Source organism: Poromitra crassiceps (assembly GCF_964638095.1).
Source record: "Poromitra crassiceps genome assembly, chromosome: 8".
NCBI lineage: Eukaryota > Metazoa > Chordata > Actinopteri > Beryciformes > Melamphaidae > Poromitra > Poromitra crassiceps.
This window is the reverse complement of record NC_139629.1, coordinates 22,045,055-22,065,488: the sequence shown is the minus strand read 5'-3', so window position 1 is coordinate 22,065,488 and position 20,434 is coordinate 22,045,055. Positions and strand designations below refer to the sequence as shown.

Sequence of the window (20,434 nt, the reverse complement as noted above, 5' to 3'; positions counted from 1 at the left end):
ACTAATATAATTACATAGTTAGCAAGGTGTGGGGCTTTCTCTGAGCTTTATACTACAATAAAGCAACGCTTAACAACAGGGGGGGGAAAGAATCTCTGGTGATAGAAACTCAGCCATTTTGACCCAACCTAGACTAATGATCCGTCTCCAGGGATCATCTCAAATCTCTATCCTCTTTCTGACTCACCAGGCGCTTTGTAGAAGCCGATGTCTTCCTCGGTGAGAGGCAGCAGGTAGACCTCGCCTTCCTTCCACAGCAGGGGGTACTCCTGCCCGCCAGAGAACTCTCCTGACCAGCCATCCTGATCTAGAGGTAAGGGGAAGTTCATTTATCACACTGTAGACGGTTTTCACCAGCTGCAGCCCCACAGCACTTCCTTTTTCTCAGCTTCTTCTTGGGCGTTTTATGGCGGTTGGCATCCTTAAATCTTGTATTACCGCCACCTACTGAATTGTATCATCTTCACAGTGCTAACTATTTACAGTGTTCAGGGGGGGGGAAACACTGACATATTTTGATTTAAATATTTTATTTTTGCTATGTAAACGTTTGAATGTAAAGATATACAGTACCTATGTGTGCAATAACATACTGATAGTCAGCTTACTCTGTAACATGTAGCTTTTATTAGCCTCTCAGGCTAGCTCGGGACCAGACGACAACGCTTCCTACTACCCAGCGTGTGCACACGTCTTCCGACAGGGGTGGTGGTTGTTATCAACAACAACTACTACTAACTACTACACGACATGAAGACCGAAATAGGCAACGTTGTTAACATTTAATATGAGCCAAATATCAGCATGCGCTCAGCTACGTATACAGCACACATGGGCTGCGGCCCGCGGGCGCCCCCTGTGTGGCCCGCGATGGAATTGCAAAACCCCCCCCCTTTTTTTTTTTTTTACAGTGCACCTGAAGCAACATGCAAGATACCCGCTGAATAAGTGTCCAAATGTTCATGTCATTCTGGCCAATACTCTGTTATAGCATTTCAGTCTGGAATATGGAATATCTTTCAATAATATTTATGACTAAAAGGCTAAAAGTAATCTCATGTGTAAGAAATGACTGTTCTACATTGAAGTAGAAATTTAAATAATTAACTTGTTGGTTTTGGATTTATTTAGCTTCAAGAGTGCATTTTTGTTCTTGTGTGGCCCTCAACACAGGCTTTGAGAATCCCGGGCCACTTACTGATACTTATGCTTAAATTAACCCACTCATATTCTGGTTTATTTCAAGAAAAACATTTTGGCTAGTTTAAATTCTAATTGGCTGGTAACTTTAAAATCTAGCAGCCATATTGGCAGGTGGTGAAAAAAGTTAATTTCAAGCCCTGCAGGGAGAGCAGGTGGTGACATAGGAGTGAAAAAAGGATCAAATATTGGTGGTTAACACATTCACTGCCAGCCGTTTTTTTTTTACTGTAGGTAGCTTCTGCCAAAGGTTTTTTTTGAGGATTCTGGCTCATCTTTCAAGAGCCGAGGATTCTTTTCTGCTAAGATTTTGTGAACACAAAATATCTCAAAAGAACTAATAGAATGTGTGCTTTCTCTGTCTAAAAGAGTTAGTTTGTAGAGTTAGTAGTTATGTAGGCATTAGCACTTGAATACAGCATGGTTTCAGCGTCTGAAAATTTAAGCTGAGATAAATAGCTTTTTGTGAAATTCGATAGAACAGTCACTTTAACCATTCATTTTTGGCATCAGTAAGACGTCAGACATCTAAACAATAGTTTTGAACACTAATTTCCTCCATAACAGCAGGAAACCCCCCTCTCCTTCAAACTCCTCCCTCCGTGTGTGTTCTTCTCCTCTCTCCATGGCTGCAGCGGGCGTGTCACAAGCGAGTTGCTGCTGTCTGTGCTGCTGCTCCTGTCTGCTGGCGGCCGCTGGGCGAGTCTGGATGGGCTCGCTCGTTTCTTGGGGTTTCGGTTGAGAGCTTTGATGAAGCTTTTGCGATTCTGGTCTTATTTATGCTGCGTGTTTCAAAGTGTGTTGCACCCATAATCTATTATGCAAATTTGCAATCCCCCACCGCCAGCAACCAGCGCGAAAGCGAAAGCGTTTTCGCCAATCCATTTTACAGTATGAGAATGGTTTCATCGCGCGTTCCCCTGCAGTTTTGGCTCGGCTTTTTCTAGTCTGGAGAGCACTGTCGCCACTTAGTGGGTCGGTGGAATGGGTTGTACACGTTCGGTGGCTCCCATATTTATATAGGAGATGTAAAAGGCTTAGATGCACGTCCCACCGTCAATTTTTTTTTTTTTTTTTTTTGACGTATCAACTCGTCATTGGCAGTCAACCGTTGGATTTTTTTTGACGTATCAACTCGTCATTGGCAGTGAACGTGTTAATGAATAATGACATCACAATTGTTAATTTAAAATGAGTTATTCCTCTAAACCTGGCTTCAAATGCCCCAAACTTTTCGCGCTGGCGCCATTCAGCCCTCAGCAAAATCTGGTAGCGAGGATATTTTTTTGTGGCCCTCTCTATCATCAAAGTTGCCCATCCATGGGTTACGGCATGACAATATTTGTTCGGCCCCCGGCAACAATCTGGGTTTCTCATGTGGCCCCCCATGAAAAATAGTTGCCCACCCCTGCGGTAGTTGGACGACGACGACAACGATGATGATGATGATGATGAAGGACATCTCAGTTGTTTTTCTTTGTTCCAATCCGTACTCTACAATACTAGGCATGTTCAAAACTGCCTGTACCTACCTTCTTGTGTGTAGCCTACTAAGTAGCGTACTATCATACTGGTTTAAATAAAACAATACTTTCCACTCTTTGCGGAGCACGAATTCTGTGCAAAACAAATTACGGCGGGGTCTTTGGTAAACGCCCGGGTGTTTATTTGAAGTTTCACTGTAATTTGCCTGAGTGTCATCGGTGATGACATCATAACTGAGTCACAATGATGACATCACAAATGCTCGAGTCACACTGATGCTATCATCACTGATGAAATCCTCACCGATGACATCACCGATGACATCACAATTGTGATGTCATCGGTGATGTCATCGGTGAGTGACATCATCGGCGACCTGGCCACTTTTGTGCAAAAAAGGGTGAAACACAACATAAAGGATTTGGACACATTTAAAACAAATGATTGCTGTCATATATTGATGTCATTATTTTATGTTTGTTACATGTATCCTCGTTTCTGCCTCAAGTGGAAACCCATTGTGGTGGTCGCTCTGGCCTTGGTACTCATAGCCTTCATGTACCTGAGCACGCGGCTGTGGTCCTGCTCCTACAGCCTGTACAGCCGGAGAGCCGGCCCCAACGAGCCCCGTTACAATGACACCTACCCCCTCAGTGTGCCCGAGCGCACGGCGCAGGGCACCCGCTACCGCATCGGGGTCATCGCCGACCAAGACACAAAGTCTCTCAGTGACAAGAAGCTGACGTGGTTCAGCTACATGCAGCGGGGCTACCTTCTGGTATCGCAGAGCGGTGACAAGGTGGCAGTAGAATGGGACCAGGACCAAGTGGTGCTCGAAGGCCACCTGTCAGAGGAGGGCAGGGGCATGGAGCTGTCCGAGCTGGTGGTGTTCAACGGGAAGCTGTACAGTGTCGATGATAAAACGGGCGTAGTCTACCACATCCATGATGACAAGGCTGTGCCCTGGGTCATCTTGACTGATGGCAATGGCAGCGTTGCCAAAGGGTTCAAAGGAGAGTGGCTGGCAGTGAAGGACGAGCAGCTGTACGTCGGCGGTCCTGGGACGGAGTGGACCACCACCGCAGGAGAGTTTGTCAACAACAACCCCGAGTGGGTGAAAGTCGTGGGCTACAGAGGGGATGTTCAGCATCAGAACTGGGTTCCCAAGTACAATTTGTTGAAGTCCGCTGCTGGGATAGAACCTCCAGGTTACCTTATCCATGAGTCTGCAGCGTGGAGCGACACCCTACAGCGCTGGTTTTTCCTCCCCCGCCGCGCCAGCAAGCAGCACTACGAGGAGACGGCGGACGAGCACCGCGCGGCGAACCTCATCCTCAGCTGCTCGCACGACTTCGACGACATCGTCGTAAACCACGTGGGTCCGTACCACCCCACCCACGGCTTCTCCTCCTTCAAGTTTGTCCCCAATACGGACGACCAGATTATCCTGGCGCTCAAGTCAGAGGAAGTCCGCGGTGAGCTCGCCACGTACATTATGGCCTTTACGCTGGATGGACGCATGCTTTTACCTGAAACCAAGATCGGAGATGTGAAATATGAGGGCTTGGAGTTCATTTAGAAGGATACTGAGAGACTCCCTCTTGAGGCCACTGCACTCACTGCACTGTGTCCCCGTGTTGTTTACAATCCAATCAGTGTTGAAGTGACTCGCTGCTTGCACACTGAGTTTGTGAAAATAACCGACACATCAAAATATTCATTTAGGCTATTTAATAGGAGCCTGTGTGGAAATTGCGAGCCTATTTTTAATACAACTCAAATTGTGCTGAGAGATTATTTACCGGACCTGGTATCCGGCAGATTTTAATTTGACGGACTTTGATGAAGTTTACCGGACAAAGTCCGGCAATTACCGGGCAACGGAAACTCGGCAGTGGGTCTGGCATCATCAGTCACCACGGTTGTTGCAGGCCCAGTTGTGGGGGGGAAGGATGCCACCACTTGACGATTGTGGGGCATGACATCATCAGTGGGTAGAGAATATGTGAACACAAATGTAACATCCGTAATCATGATGAGAAATCAGCAGTGGCTAGGCACTTCAACAGTTACAATCACAGCACCAGTGATTTACACTATATGGGCTTGGAGGTTGTGGAGGTGCCATCTAGAGGTGGAAATAGAGATAGACTTCTCTTACAGAAGGAGTGCCAATATATCCACTCCTCATTCCAAATGGGATGAATGAGGAGATAGTATTTACCTGTTTTCTGTGATGCTTTTTCTGTGTTTTTTTTTATCTTTTTTTATCTTTTTGATCTATTGATTGTTTGTATCCTCTTGTCAGATCTGGTTTTGAGTGAAGATTGCACTGTAGGCAATTGATGATCAATTACGGTATGTTAACTCATTCAGTGCCAGCCACTTTTGGAGAACGGATGCTCCCAGTGCCAGAGTTTTCAGAGCGTTTTCAGTGATTTCTCGAGGCCCACAGAATATTGTGTGATATTACTATGTAAACACCGAACACGCACAAGAACGAGCTGGCTCTATTGTATCATCAGCAAAAAAAAGTTTATTGATACCATTTTCCGTTCTTTAGTTATGAGCCGGAGAAGATAGGTTGTTTTCAGCGTTTTCAGGCTTTTCAAATTATTAGCTGAGATAATCCGCCTTTTGTGAAATGCAGCATTTCAAGCACATTCACTGAGTCTGAAGATAATATTTTCTGATGTAGTGACGTAGTTGTTGTGTGATGCCCTGCGTGCACCACCCCCCTCCCCCCCTCCCCCCGTAAACTCCTCCCCACACTGCACACAGCCTCACGCAACCATTATATTTTCGGAGTGCTGCGTTTGTGTGCTGCTGTCGGCTCTCAGCGCCACAGCAGGGAAGAGCCAACCCGGATTGCTGAATGGTTTGGCGTCAGGGGCTGCTTTCCTGTCTGCTAATCGGGTGGAGAAACTATACAGACAGACAGACAGACAGACAGACAGACAGACAGGGACAGAGGGGCTCAGTTGTGAGCGCGGATTGACTCCTGTTCGGAGCCAATGTCAGCTCCCGCGACAGAGCAAATGGCTCTGGGAGCATGCATCGGGTTGTCTTTGATCCACGGCTTTTAGGCTGTTTCTCGGACCTGTCTCTAATCTGGACTGCACCGAGCAAGCACTGTCGCCACCTAATGAGTCCGTAAAATAGGTTATACACCTCCAATAGCTACTATAGTTGTACAGGAGCTGCGGAAGGCTTTGATCGACGTCCCACCGTCAAAAAACGCATTGGACGTCGAAGGACGTCCGTGGCATTCTACGTCACTATTTAATTGGACGTCGAAGGACGTCCATGGCATTCAATGAGTTAATGAGGTGACAATCACCACACCTGAGCCATGATATAGTCACCTGTGTGATACCTGATTTGTTTGCTACTGCACTGATGAAGGGTTAACAGCCCGAAACGTTTGCAGGCAATAAAATGTTTAACTTGGAGTGCTATCCTCTTCTCTTTTATTCTTATCATCAGTGGGTAGGACATCAGCAGTCGGTGGCGTTTGCATGCTCAGTTGATGGATTATGTTGGGTTATACAGTACTACTAATAGGGCAACATTCTGAGCATGCTCAGTTGACTGCGCCACTCTATTAGTTTAGGAAAGTGATTTGATGAGAGAAAGGCATGGTACGAGCTTGGGTGACGTTCGGCATTCGATTGCTAATGCCTTAACTGCATTATTTACATCTGACATTAGATGTCAGATGACCGACTCGGTTAGCCTAGCACGATGCTAAATGACCGGCAATAACATCCTACTCCTGACTGGTAAAAACAAATCTAAAGTAAATGATTAAAACGATATGTCGCGGGGGCACGGTGGTGCAGTGGTAAGCGCTGTCGCCTCACAGCTAGAAGGTCCTGGGTTCGATTCCCACCTGGGACGCTGTGAGCGCTGAAAGAATGCGTGCCCGTCCGCATGTCCTCGAGTGCCCGCTGCCCGGGTGGGGTCGTCAAAAGGGCCTTTCTGTGTGGAGTTTGCATGTTCTCCCCGTGCCCCCTGGGGGTTTCCTTCATATATACAGGAAGTAAACCAGATATTCAGGTGGGTTGTGACCGTTCGTGATTGTTACGAGTTAAAACCGTCTATAGTCATTGCTATTCTGCTCTATACATTAGTTAAGATAAAGTGGGTGAAGATACGGTAAGGACATCTGCTGTAAATATGTGGCTCTCGCAGCTTGAGTTGGGTAATACATGTGGCTAAAGCAGCAATATGTCAATGTACAGGTCATGTGGGTCTATTGAGAGATGATAGGTCAACGAGATGATAGGTCAACGTACAGGTCATGTGGGTCTATTGAGAGATGATAGGTCAACCATGTGGGTCTATTGAGAGATGATAGGTCAACGAGATGATAGGTCAACGTACAGGTCATGTGGGTCTATTGAGAGATGATAGGTCAACGAGATGATAGGTCAACGTACAGGTCATGTGGGTCTATTGAGAGATGATAGGTCAACGAGATGATAGGTCAACGTACAGGTCATGTGGGTCTATTGAGAGATGATAGGTCAACGAGATGATAGGTCAACGTACAGGTCATGTGGGTCTATTGAGAGATGATAGGTCAACGAGATGATAGGTCAACGTACAGGTCATGTGGGTCTATTGAGAGATGATAGGTCAACCATGTGGGTCTATTGAGAGATGATAGGTCAACGTACAGGTCATGTGGGTCTATTGAGAGATGTGATAGGTCAACATACAGGTCATGTGGGTCTATTGAGAGATGATAGGTCAACGTACAGGTCATGTGGGTCTATTGAGAGATGATAGGTCAACGTACAGGTCATGTGGGTCTATTGAGAGATGTGATAGGTCAACATACAGGTCATGTGGGTATATTGAGAGATGTGATAGGTCAACATACAGGTCATGTGGGTCTATTGAGAGATGTGATAGGTCAACGTACAGGTCATGTGGGTCTATTGAGAGATGCAGATACCTTCGATGAAGTCAGACGTGATGTTGACAGCAGCATGGTGGTGGGACGAGGAGCAGGCCAGGGAGTGGCCAAAGCAGAAACACGACTGGCAGCCTACCGGGTTCTCCTGTTGTAGGTTGAAGGAGCCTGGCTTGCATCTGTAGGTGCGTATGTAGAGGCACACGCAACACACACACACACAGAATATCATTCATGTGCAGACACAGCACACACACATTCCACTGTTGCCAATTATCACATTTTGTCCTAAGCCTTGCAGCCGTCTTATTTCAACTAATCTCTTCAAGTTGTTCTCTCAGAGCAGCAGCACATGCCGGTCAGTGCAGACAGTGCTGTCAGTAAAATAGATGATAAAGCAGACTATGTGTTGGGGCATGATTGACAGGTCGCCTGTCCAGTGATCGCACAGCTCGGCGATAGTGGACCAATAGCAGAAGGCGCTGCGACTCGGTGGGAAACCCCATGTCTCACACTAGCTGCTTCTGGCTCCAAATAACCAAGATGGCGATGGTCAAAATGCCAAATTCGAGGCTTAAAAACAGGACTTCACAAATGGGGTGACATCATGGTGGCTGCATCCATATTTTATATGGTCTATCTATAGAGAGGCAAAGTGACGCCTACTTCCTGCTTCAGCACTGTACCAGAGATTTTCATCCGCCATTCATTTTCCCATAGACATTTTGTAAAATGCTTATAAAAAATAGTTTTACTTGTTCAAACCAAACGGTTCAGATATATTTAGAAACAGGAGAGAGACCACATAACATTTCACTCAGACCAAAACGTAAAAGAATTGCGGATTTAAAGAAAATGTTTTTTGATGTAGTTTTTTCTAGGTTCTATGGTCTCTCCCGATTCTAAATATAGCTGAACTGTTTAGTTTGACGAAGTAAAAACTATTTTTTATAAGCATTTTACGAAATGTCTATGGGAAAATAAATGGCAGATAAAAATCTCTGGTACAGTGCTGAAGCAGGAAGTAGGTGGTCACTTTGCCTCTCTATGATCGTGTTGGGGAAAGAGAGACCCAATGGAGCTCAGCTGCTTGGACTGTGAGCTCTGACCTACAGACACTGGCTGCTGCAGAGGTGGGACAGGGGCATCAGCCACTACACGAGTCACATGACACAGGAGAGTAGTCACATGACACAGGAGAGGGGGACCTGCTCAACCAGCCGTGAAATCAGCTAAAAAAACATCAACAAACAGGGAGTAGAGAATTATTCAATAGTCTGAGACCTGGGGCTGTGTGTTCATGCTAACGTCACGCTGAGTTTATCTGTTTGATCTTTTCCCCCCAGAGGACCATGATGGAAACACACACAGGGGAAATAGGGGCTTGGCTATTGACAAACTGCTCACTGTCCTATTAGTCAGACTGGCAGATTTGCCCCAAAACATGAACCAATCATCCTTTTTAAATCCTTATAGAAAATGGTCCAAGTGGATGCCAGATCTGTTTCATCTTATGCTATTCTTTTAAAGTCTTCTGACTTGTCTGCTGGCTGTAAAATGTGGTTATTGTCTCAAAAACAAACAAACAAACAAACAACAAAACATAATGTAAGCACATTGCAATGCTGCTTATTAGCTACAATACATTTTCTGGAGTGTTACAACACGTTTTATTCCCTAAAGGTCAGATTTGAAATACAGAGACTTGACATTAGAGGAGAATTTCGTTTTTTTTTTAACCTGCAGCCCTCTCCTCACATTAATTATGATCTGACGACTCACCCAGTGATCTCCGCAGCGTTTTTGTCCGTCCTAGGCGTTGTGATCGAAATAGTGTGCAAGCCAGTCCTAGAATGTAGCTCCGTGGGGGCCAAGTGGCAGCGTGTTTTCCTCCATCTAAATAGACAGTTTTATTCACGTTTTCGGATCCCTAACGAACCAGCAGACTGCTATTGTCCCCCGGGCTAGTCTTTACAGTGGTAAAGAGCGCCGAGCAGTAGTTGTTACAGGCATGCCAGGAATCCCAGGCATCCCATTTCCGCCTGTCGGGTCAGTGAGACTTTCCTGACGAGAGTTGTGTCTCACTGACCCAACAGGCAAAAATGGGATGCCTGTAACCACCAGTGAAAAGAGCCCGGGGGAGAATTGCAGTCTGATCGCTCCTTAGGGAACAGTTTATGACGATATGAGTCGAAAACGGGAATAAAACGCCTAGGACGAACAAAAACGCTGCGGAGATCACTGGGTGAGTCGTCAGATCATAATTAATGTGAGGAGAGGGGTCCAGGTTAAAAAAAAAAGCGAAATTCTCCTTTAACCAAATTGTATTCTGTACATGAACTGCTGTCATCATTAGCTAATGCCTTCAATTGTTTTGGTGCACAAGACTTCGAGGCATTTGTGCGTGCGTACCATGAATGTTGTGGGAGCAACAAGCCTCACCTGTCGCAGCCCTGTCCCTCCATGTTTGGCTTGCAGTAACAACGTCCATCCTGCGGGGAGCAGTCTCCCACACTCCCCCTGGGGTCGCACTCACATGGCCTGCAGACAAGTGATGCTGAAGTTAAAGATTGACAGCTAACTGTACCGTGTACAACTAACACTTTTTCTGAAATAGAAATAGAGAGGCAAAGTGACCGCCTACTTCCTGCTACCAGAGATTTTCATCCGCCATTTATTTTCCCATACACATTTCATAAAATGCATATAAAAAGAGTTTTACTGGTTCAAACCAAACGGTCCAGATATATTTAGAAACAGGAGAGATCGCATAACATTTCACTGGGACCAAAACGTTAAGAAAATGCGGGTTTAAAGAAAAAAAAAATTCGATGTTGTTTTTTCAAGTTTTGGTCGGAGTGAAATGTTCTATGGTCTCTCCGGATTATAGCGTTAGCTGAACCGTTTAGTTCGACGAAGTACAACTATTTTATAAGCATTTTACAAAATGTCTATGGGAAAATAAATAACGGATAAAAATCTCTGGTACAGTGCTGAAGCAGGAAGTGACCACTTTGCCTCTGTATTCTCTTTTCATTTGACCCCCCCCCCCCCCCCCCCCCTCCAGATCAGAGGAAAGGGTCATCAGCTACAGGACAGCGTGCTCGCCCCAAAGTGCTGCAAATCTAACAACCGCTTGCATATTTGAGCAGCATTTGGCTGGTGGCTGGTGCTAATTTTGTGCCCTGCTTCACTTCAATAATTCAAAGTGTGCACGCATAATGAGCACTTTTGTGACCAAATATCAACAAACAAGCTGCTAGATTTAGTACACAAACACATTACAAGCAAAGGTCTGTCGACATAACCTTAATCACGTTGAGTGAGCTGCACGGGTCACATAGGCCACCTGTTCATCAGTCACTTGGATTACGTCGAATTGTGTTTGATCGCTTTCGTTTGATTGATTACTTTCCTGTGCTAGTGTAACATAGAAGCTATTTCTTAATGAGCTGCTATGACAAAAATAATTCAATTATCCCCGAGGCAAGCAGTCTTTACTTGGTTCTGCTCCACTGGTCTAGGTAATTCACACCTCATTCACACCTCCTCACCTCCACACCACAGCCTGCTTGTGCTGCGTGAGAAGAGTTGTGTGTGTGTGCGTGCGCGTGCGTGTGTGTATGCAATTTGATAATTTGTAAATTTTAGCTGTCATATCCTCATTAAAGTGCTCCAATACACAGTGCCATTGCATTGAGGGGCACCAATGACTTCCGATTTGAAAAATGAATTACTGCCAAAGACGAGATGGCTAGAAGGTGTGTCACTGGTGTTTTTCAATGGCTCCTCCATCTTGAGCACTGTCCCAATTCGGAGTCACTGGAATGTCTCGTGAAAATAGTATAGCGTCACTAAATATCTGCTGCTAATATCTTTTCTGAGGTAAAGATGGAATGGCAGCATTGTAGTCTTTTGCATGAGCCGAGATGGTAGAAATAATGCTAACGCCCAAGAGTCATTGATATGCGATCCAACAGCATCACAACTTAGCATTCCATCGGCACGTGGAGTGGGGTCAGGCAGAGCTAGGATAGGCTCCTTATGAATATAAATACTGCAACACACGCGCGCACACAGCACACACACACACAGCTATATACACACACACACACACACACACACACACACACACACACACACACACACACACACACACACACACACAGCTATACACATACACACACACACACACACACACACACACACACGCAGGCTCACGTGCGCGCACAGCCTTAGCAAAAGAGATCTCAGGTCAGAGAAAGTTGGGATGTGCTTTTCATCATCAAAATCTATATGCAGCGGGTCAGTGCATCATTAAGCGCCAACCAATTTGCATGCAAACATGCACACATATTCCATAATGTGTGTGAGAGAGCAATGTGAGGCATTTTCATATATCTTATCCTGGGATTTAAGGATGAACTCTGCCTTTCTTCAAATCTATTTGTGCCCTTAGGCGCATTGACTCCACCATAGAGCTGCAACGATTAATCAATTAGTTGTCAACTATTAAATTAATCAGTTAATTAAGTTTGAGTATTTTTTTTTTAACAGTAAGAGAATGTAAAGTCAAAATTGTCCGATTCCAGCTTCTTAAATGTGAATATTTCCTGGTTTCTTTACTCCCCCGGAGTAAACTGAATATCTTTGGGTTGTGGACAAGACAAGACATTTGAGGATGTCATCTTGGGCTTTGGGAAACACTGATTGGCATTTTCTGACATTTTCTGGATCAAACTAAACAACTAATCGATTCCTGCGGCGGCTGAAGAAGTTCAAGGTGCCAAAGGCAGCGTTGGTGCTTTTCTACACCTCCACCGTCAAGTCCATCCTCACCTCCTCCATCACCGTCTGGTATGCTGCTGCCGCCGCCCTCAAGGACATCTCCAGACTGCAGCGCATCATCCACCGTGCTGAAAAGGTGGTCGGATGCAGCCTGCCATTCCTTCAGGACCTGCACACTGCCAGGACGCTGATGCAGTCTCGGAAAATCATGGCCGACCCCTCCCAGTCAGGTCATAAACTCTTCAAGGCTCTCCCCCTTGGCAGAAGATGCCTGGCAGTACCAGAACCTTAGCTTCTACCCAACTGCCATCCGCCTCTTCAATAAGACCCGAAAGCCTCCGCCCTTTGATTGACTGTTTTTCTGTATTGCTTTGTCTTAAACTGTTGATGTGACCGCTGCACTGCATACTTGCACAAAGTAAAATTCCTCCTTTGTAATCTGATTACTTACTGTGGCTATTAAAGTGAATCTTGAGAAAATAACCAACAGATTAATCGACAATGAAAATAATGGTTTCAGCCCTAGGTTAGACTTGTGTTTATTCCTCTTCCCATTTCTGCCTTTTTTAAACGTGCATTTAGCTCCCAATCTCTCGCTTTTTTTGGGGCCGGTGTGCATGTACAGCAGGGCCCTTACATTCGACTCTGTCGCTGCATTTGCGCACGGATCCTGGCCGAGTAAATGTCTTTCCAGTCCGGTAGGTGGCGGTCATGCACCTCTGGCTAATAAACACATCGTTGCCTTGAACCAATGGTGACTGGTGAAAAGTGAAAAAAGCTCTCTGACTCTGTCTGCTTCATGTGTGGGCGTGCCGACTCCCGACACACAGGAGGACAGACACAGCGAAAATGGCAGCGGCTTCTAGGGATGGGCATTTTAAGCAATTTAAATAGTCTATTATGAACGAGTGCTCGAGCACTCGCGCGGGGGGCGCGGGCTGTGTGATTACTATGGTAATGTCTGAGCAGGGGTAATCTGCTGTGTATGGGGCTGTTCACACATAACGTTTGCATTTTTGCATGGAAAAAGCGCTACCTGGACCATTTTTTTGTCAGGAGAGGGACTGACTGTGATGATATTAGGTGACGCTAAGCTAACATCATTCTAAAGCCTACCTTTATCTCCGGTTGGAGTAGCGCTTTGGAGCAGACAAGTTGTGAAACAAGCGAAGGCATTTCATTTCCAATACATGTCCATTGTTGCTGAATAGTGATCACCATGATGCGATTGTCTCCCAAAGGGGGGCGCGGGCTGTGTGATTACTATGGTAATGTCTGAGCAGGGGTAATCTGCTGTGTATGGGGCTGTTCACACATAACGTTTGCATTTTTGCATGGAAAAAGCGCTACCTGGAGCATTTTTTTGTCAGGAGAGGGACTGACTGTGATGATATTAGGTGACGCTAAGCTAATGTCATTCTAAAGCCTACCTTTAGACAGTATCTCCGGTTGGAGTAGCGCTTTGGAGCAGACAAGTTGTGAAACAAGCGAAGGCATTTCATTTCCAATACATGTCCATTGTTGCTGAATAGTGATCACCATGATGCGATTGTCTCCCAAAAAGTGATTCTTTCTCCACATTTCTTGTGACTAACGTTATGGGAAACGACAGTGTAGTCAGTAAACTAGTGCAACGTTTTGAATGAGTTTTATCGGGCGTGCGCTATGAAGAAGCGTGCTTCTCATTCGGGAGAATATCTCCAGGCAGCTTTTTTCGGGAAGAGCTGGAAAACTTCCGGTTAAAACTTTCAAAATAATGTTACTTAAACAAAAGTAAATAGCTTATTGATGCACGTTGGAGGAGAAAAGGTATTTCAATGAATGAAGCAGCAAACCTTGTATCAAAATACTTGTTGTGATGTTATATGGCGTGAAACTGTGGCTGTAACGCATTACTCAAAATAAATAAGGTTACAATAAGCGTTTTATTTTGAAAGCAACAAAGCGGATGACGTACTAGTACATTATGGCTGACTTGACGCCCGGCCGTGCAGTTGCTCCTGAAGTAAAAGGTGCTTCAACACGACCAAAGCGAAAGGCTCAAACACATCGAACCTGGCTAAACATCTTGCCGACAGGCACCCCGACCTGTTCAAAGAGTTTAAAGACCGACAGGTTAGCGAACGTGAACGATAAACATACATGCCCTCAAATAAGTCCAACGAGTATTGTGTGACAAGCGAACTTGTTCCACTGAAAAAGTTTGCTTGTCACAATAGCCTACTCGTTTACAGTGAAACACGAGGCAATGTGCTCGAGCACAGATCTCTGCCAAGGAAGGAGCAAGTCATGACATGTAACGTTTAGGGGAGGGGACATCAGATGACTGCATACCATGTACAATATTTAATAACACTATGGGCCATAGTGTTATATTTGAATTTTGGCCCATAGTCTATGGCCCTCAATTCCAGTGTTATTAAAGCTTTTACATGGTAAGCAGTCATCTGATCTCACCTATCCTAATATTTACAATAATCCCAATTATTAATGATATACGAATTCATTGTAAAAAAAACACCTAGCCTACACGTATGGGGGGGGGGAGGCTGGGAATACACCACATAATAAGCCTACATTACTAGATTAACCATAAATCTGGCACTTCATGTTAATGAAGCTTAAACCCAGGATTATTAACCCACATAGGCTACACTACAGCACAGGCACACTACACAAATGACTCAATACAGCTTGGCAGAGTTCTGCACTTTACTGAGCACACCGGCCCTATGCCAGGTTTCGACCTGGCCTTGTTTTTTTACATTCTACAGCAGTGATACTCAACTTGCGCCCCCTGTGTGGCCCGCGATGGAATTGCAAAAAAAAACAAAAAAACAGTGCACCTGAACGCAACATGCAAGATACCCACTGAATAAGTGTCCAAATGTTCATGTCATTCTGGCCAATACTCCACTTCTGTTATAGCATTTCAGTCTGGACTATGGATTATCTTTCAATAATCTATGATTTAGCTGCTAAATTGTCAAATACCGCTGTCTGCTCGCTACCCAGGCACTTATGTATGTACTTAACCTAACTAACTTAACCTAACTAACTATCCGGTGTGCACAACATTGTCAGACTAAACTCCGGCTGACCTACAATCCGCTACAGAAAAATCTATATTGATTGTTTATTAACTGGCCCCTGGCCTTCTATCATTTCACGAAAGTGGCCCCCGGGCAAAGCAAGTTGAGTATCCCTGTTCTACAGTCTATGTGCGTCTATGTTTGTGCGTCTGTGTTTGTGCGTCTGTGTTTGTGACTGTCTGTGTTGCTCACCTGCAGCCACCGAGGCCAAGCGAGTGAAAGCCGGCCAGACATGTGTCACACTTCTCCCCGGTCACGGCGGCGCGACACGCACATCGTCCCTCCACGTCACACTGCAGACTGGCTGAGCCTGGGAGGGACAGCAGCAGATGGATAGCGCACAGGGCACGCACGCCGGCAAACAGGAAGAAAAATCAAAGAGAATACACATTTTGACAGCGAGAAGATTCATATAATAAGGAGGAGGGAAAGAAAACAATGGGCGAAAGAAAAAGAGAAGGGCCAAGAGACACAAAGAAATAGAGAAAAAAATCATTTTCAAAGAACACGGCAAAAGCCCTGTGTGATGCATCTGAGTGGTAAAGTACGTTGAGTAGATTAATATATCCTCAACAACCTAACATATCTGAACACCTATTACTGCATGCCTGTTCAAAAAAAAACATGAGGTTGGAAGGGCTTGGAGACATGAGACATACGGTATTGTACTGTAACTAACTTACTGTAGGTGTAGTTAATGACACAGATGATACAGTAGGTAGATAGATACAGTATATAGATAGGTAGATACAGTAGACAGACAGGCAGACAGATATATGAGAGATAGATAGAGTAGATAGGGATGTTCATCAATAATCATTAATAATAAAATTGATAATTGATCGTTAAGGAATTGATTCGATCATGTGGAATTTTTATCGATTTTTTATGTATTTTTTAAATCAAATCAAAGTCAGTACACAGCCCAGCCGGCAGGAAAGTCTCGCGGGACTTGACGAGAGTTGGTGAAACTCACCCCGAATGAGGAAATGAGATCCCTGTAAAGACCAGTGGAAATAGCCCGGAGGTGAATAGCAGTCTGATGTTTCTTTAGGGGTCATATAATGACAATATAGGTAGAACACGGGAAGAAAACTGTCTATTTACATGGAGTAACAGCACGCTGCCATGTGGCCCCGACGGAGCGCATTCAAGGACTGGCTTAGAGTACGATTTAGATCACAACGCCTACGACGCTCCAAATCGCTGCGGAGAACACTGGGTGAGTCGTCAGATAATAATTAATGTGAGGAGAGGGCTCCAAGTTAAAAAAAAACGAAATTCTCCTTTAACACATTCACTGCCAACAACGTGTAAACACGTTTTCAGAAACCAGCTGTTGACTGCCAACAACGTGTAAACACGTTTTTGGCATCGATTTTTTTTTTTTAACGGGGGGTTGTGCATCTAACCCTTTTACATATCTTATATAAGTATTGGACGTGTACAACGTGTACAACCCATTCCACCGACCCACTAAGTGGCGACAAGGAAGTAGGAAGGCAAGCAAAAAGCAGTGTGATCCATTTCCATTCTCATGAAAATGGATTGGCGGAGGCGCTTTCGTTTTCGCGTTGATTGCTGGCGGTGCGGGATTGCAAACTTGCATCGTGGATTGCGGATGGAGCACACTTTGAGGCACGCAGCGTAAATATGACCAGAGTCGCAGGGGCTTCATCGGAGCTCTCGGCCAGGGCTCCGGGAGGCGGGCGAGTCCAGCCGGGCTTCCTCGGGGAGCGGCCACGCAGACAGGCACAGCCAGGCACAGCGGCAGCGGGGCAGTGAGGCTGGTGACAAGCAGCAGGCCATTTTGCCTTGCAAAATAGCACCAAATTGGAAACAGCCATAAAAGGCTTTTAGAATGGGATTTTCAACCCATTCTTTTTTGTTTCTTTTTCGCTCTAATTTAGAGTAATTTAATTTCTATTCAGAAATTTATTTGAGAGGTCGAGAGTATGAGAAAGTGAATTTGCACAGGTAGGAAAGTGCTTGTTACACGGCGCTGCAGCCAAGAAGAACGCCCACGGAGGGAGGAGTTGAAGCAACTCTCCCTCTCGCTCTCTCTCTCTCTCTCTCTCGCTCTCTCTCTCTCCCTCCCTCCCTCCCTCTCTCTCTCTCTCTCTCTCTCTCCCTCTCCCCCTCTCACTAGGATTAAACCTAGTGCGTCTCCCTCCCGAGAGGGAGGGAGAGAGAGAGAGAGGGAGGGAGAGCGAGAGGGAGGGAGAGAGAGAGAGAGAGAGAGAGAGAGAGAGAGGGAGGGAGAGCGAGAGGGAGGGAGAGAGAGAGAGAGAGAGCGAGAGGGGGAGGGAGAGAGAGAGAGAGAGAGCCAAAAATGAATGGTTAAAGTGACTGTTCTATCCAATTTCACAAAAAGCCGTTTATCTCTGAATATTTTTTCTGACGCTAAAACCATGCTGTATTCAACTGCTAATGCTTACATAACTACTAACTCTACAAACTAACTCTTTTAGACAGAGAAAGTACACATTCTATTAGTACTTTTGAGATATTGTATGTTCACAAAGTCCAAGCTGAAACGAATCCTCGGCTCTTGTAAAATGAGCCAGAATCCTCAAAAAACGGCTTGGCAGAAGCTACCTACAGCAAAAAAAAACGGCTGGCAGTCAATGTGTTAATATGATCGATAATCGATAATTGATTGTTAATTTTCCCGAATTTCGATTATGACATTTTTTCGAAATGAACATCCCTAGTAGATAGATAGATAGATAGATGATCAATTGATCTACAGTATAAGGTGATAATGATGATGGTGGTGGTGGCGGTGATTTATGTATTTATTTATTCAACCTTTATTTAACCCATTGATACCTGATGCAGCATTTGTGTGTGTATCCCTTTAAGACTGTGAACCGCGTCACGCGGTTCGCGGTCTTAAAAGATACACACACAAATGAGGGATATACATGCAAATGCTGCATCAGGTATCAAAGGGTTAACCAGATAAAAAGCATTGAGATGTGAATCTCATTTACAATGCTGACCTGGCCAAGAAGGCAGCAAAAAAATATATATATAATAATAATATTAAAAACCAGGTGAAGGTGCTGTAATAAGACATTCAATGTCCATCCAGCTCAAATAAGTATGTGTTTAATGAGCACTGAGTCTCTATGTTAATCCATTGATACCTGATGCAGCATTTGTGTGTGTATCCCTTTAAGACCGCAAACCGCTTAAAGGGATACGCACACAAATGAGGGATATACACGCAAATGCTGCATCAGGTATCAATGGGTTAAACACAATGCGTCATAACGGGGTCGATGAACAATTGTAGCGAGGCAGAGTAAAGTCATACATTTCTTAAATGGTTATTTGTGTGAGACATGAGATGAATGTGATTGTATGAATTGTGAATTCTAAAAAGTTCCAGTTTGGCCTATGAGTAGTACTATGGCCTAGGCCGGGGTAATCGCAGTGTTTTGAATCATTTAGTATTTCGCCATAAAATTCAAAACAATCTTGTTATTTCATTTAATCTTGCTCATGGAAATCTCGCTCACGTCTGTGCGGTGCCAGTGGGCCACTGCATGCAGTCCAACTCCACCATGACAGTTTCATTCTCTCAGAAAAAAGGGGGGGGGGGTTATCCTGGTTTTGATGGGGATGATGACATGGATGATGGTAATTATAATGCTTTTCACTGTGATTTTATGGTCTCTTTAGTCATTATCAAAGCAATTTGCAGGCGCACGGCACATCTTTACTTTACCATTACTGCTGCAGTGGCAGGGTACGCAGGGCTCCTGCCATGCTCTCCTGTAGTGGTTCTCTCTGCACCGCTCGCAGTGGGGCCCATCTGTGTTGTCTCTGCAGCTCACACAGCGCCCCCCACTGCCGGTGCTCCGGTACTGCTCCACATCAAACACACACTCATCTGATCGTCCGCTGCAGTTACACACTTGAGAGAGAGAGAGAGAGAGAGAGAGAGAGGTTGAGCGAGGAGAGGTGGAAAGAGAGAGGAGTCAACACAGGGAGGAAATAGAGAGAGGCCAGCAGGTAAAAAAAAATAGAGAGACAATAGACAGAGGAGAGAGAGAGATGGGGGGGGGGGGGGGCGTGCTCTATGTGTGAGAGATTATGTCTTCTGGGATTGGATCATAATTTAGAGGCTCATTGCTAATCCCATTTCACACGGGCCTAATGAGGATTCAATCGGCTGTCAGGGGGCACTTAGATAACAGTAATACATGTTTATACAAGAGCAAATTACTCCGCCGATAACACACAATGGCAGCCCTCCTACCCCTCACATCAAATCCCTCCTTAGTTTACCAGTTGCCCTAAGGGGGGATTTAGGGGAAATTGCCCATTTTATTATGAATCAAGCTCTCTCATGAGTTGGCAATAACCATACCATTACTCCTCCCTGTTATTAAGGACCATACCATTACTCCTCCCTGTTATTAAGGACCATACCATTACTCCTCCCTGTTATTAAGGACCATACCATTACTCCTCCCTGTTATTAAGGACCATACCATTACTCCTCCCTGTTATTAAGGACCATACCATTACTCCTCCCTGTTATTAGGGGCCATACCATTATTCCTCCCTGTTATTAAGGACCATACCATTACTCCTCCCTGTTATTAAGGACCATACCATTACTCCTCCCTGTTATTAAGGACCATACCATTACTCCTCCCTGTTATTAGGGGCCATACCATTATTCCTCCCTGTTATTAAGGACCATACCATTACTCCTCCCTGTTATTAAGGACCATACCATTACTCCTCCCTGTTATTAGGGGCCATACCATTATTCCTCCCTGTTATTAACTCATTCACCGCCAGTTTAGGACTGCCAATATTTAGCACAGGCCAAAGATTTTCATAATTGTTGGTCATCTTTCAAGACCCACAGTAAATTATCTATTAGCACCAGAGTGATTTGCAATACCTCAAAATGAAGATGTACGTC

The 20,434-nt window shown here is 45.0% G+C and overlaps 1 protein-coding gene and 1 pseudogene across 2 annotated transcripts in view; one reads left to right on the top strand and one right to left on the bottom strand.

Moving 5' to 3' along the window:
- lamc3 (laminin, gamma 3) overlaps positions 1-20,434 on the bottom strand; it is a gene marked incomplete at its 5' end in the record, with an annotated part of 191,099 nt that overhangs the window by 100,220 nt on the left and 70,445 nt on the right. Inside the window, 5 exons of the mRNA XM_083642378.1 lie at positions 188-307; positions 7,649-7,785; positions 10,049-10,147; positions 15,679-15,796; positions 19,223-19,411. Coding sequence (XP_083498504.1) covers positions 188-307; positions 7,649-7,785; positions 10,049-10,147; positions 15,679-15,796; positions 19,223-19,411 — 663 coding nt within the window. The remainder of the gene's footprint in view (positions 1-187; positions 308-7,648; positions 7,786-10,048; positions 10,148-15,678; positions 15,797-19,222; positions 19,412-20,434) is intronic.
- On the top strand, positions 3,170-4,264 carry LOC310781556 (soluble calcium-activated nucleotidase 1 pseudogene; annotated as a pseudogene). Its single transcript has one exon. The product of its transcript is annotated as a soluble calcium-activated nucleotidase 1 pseudogene (transcript).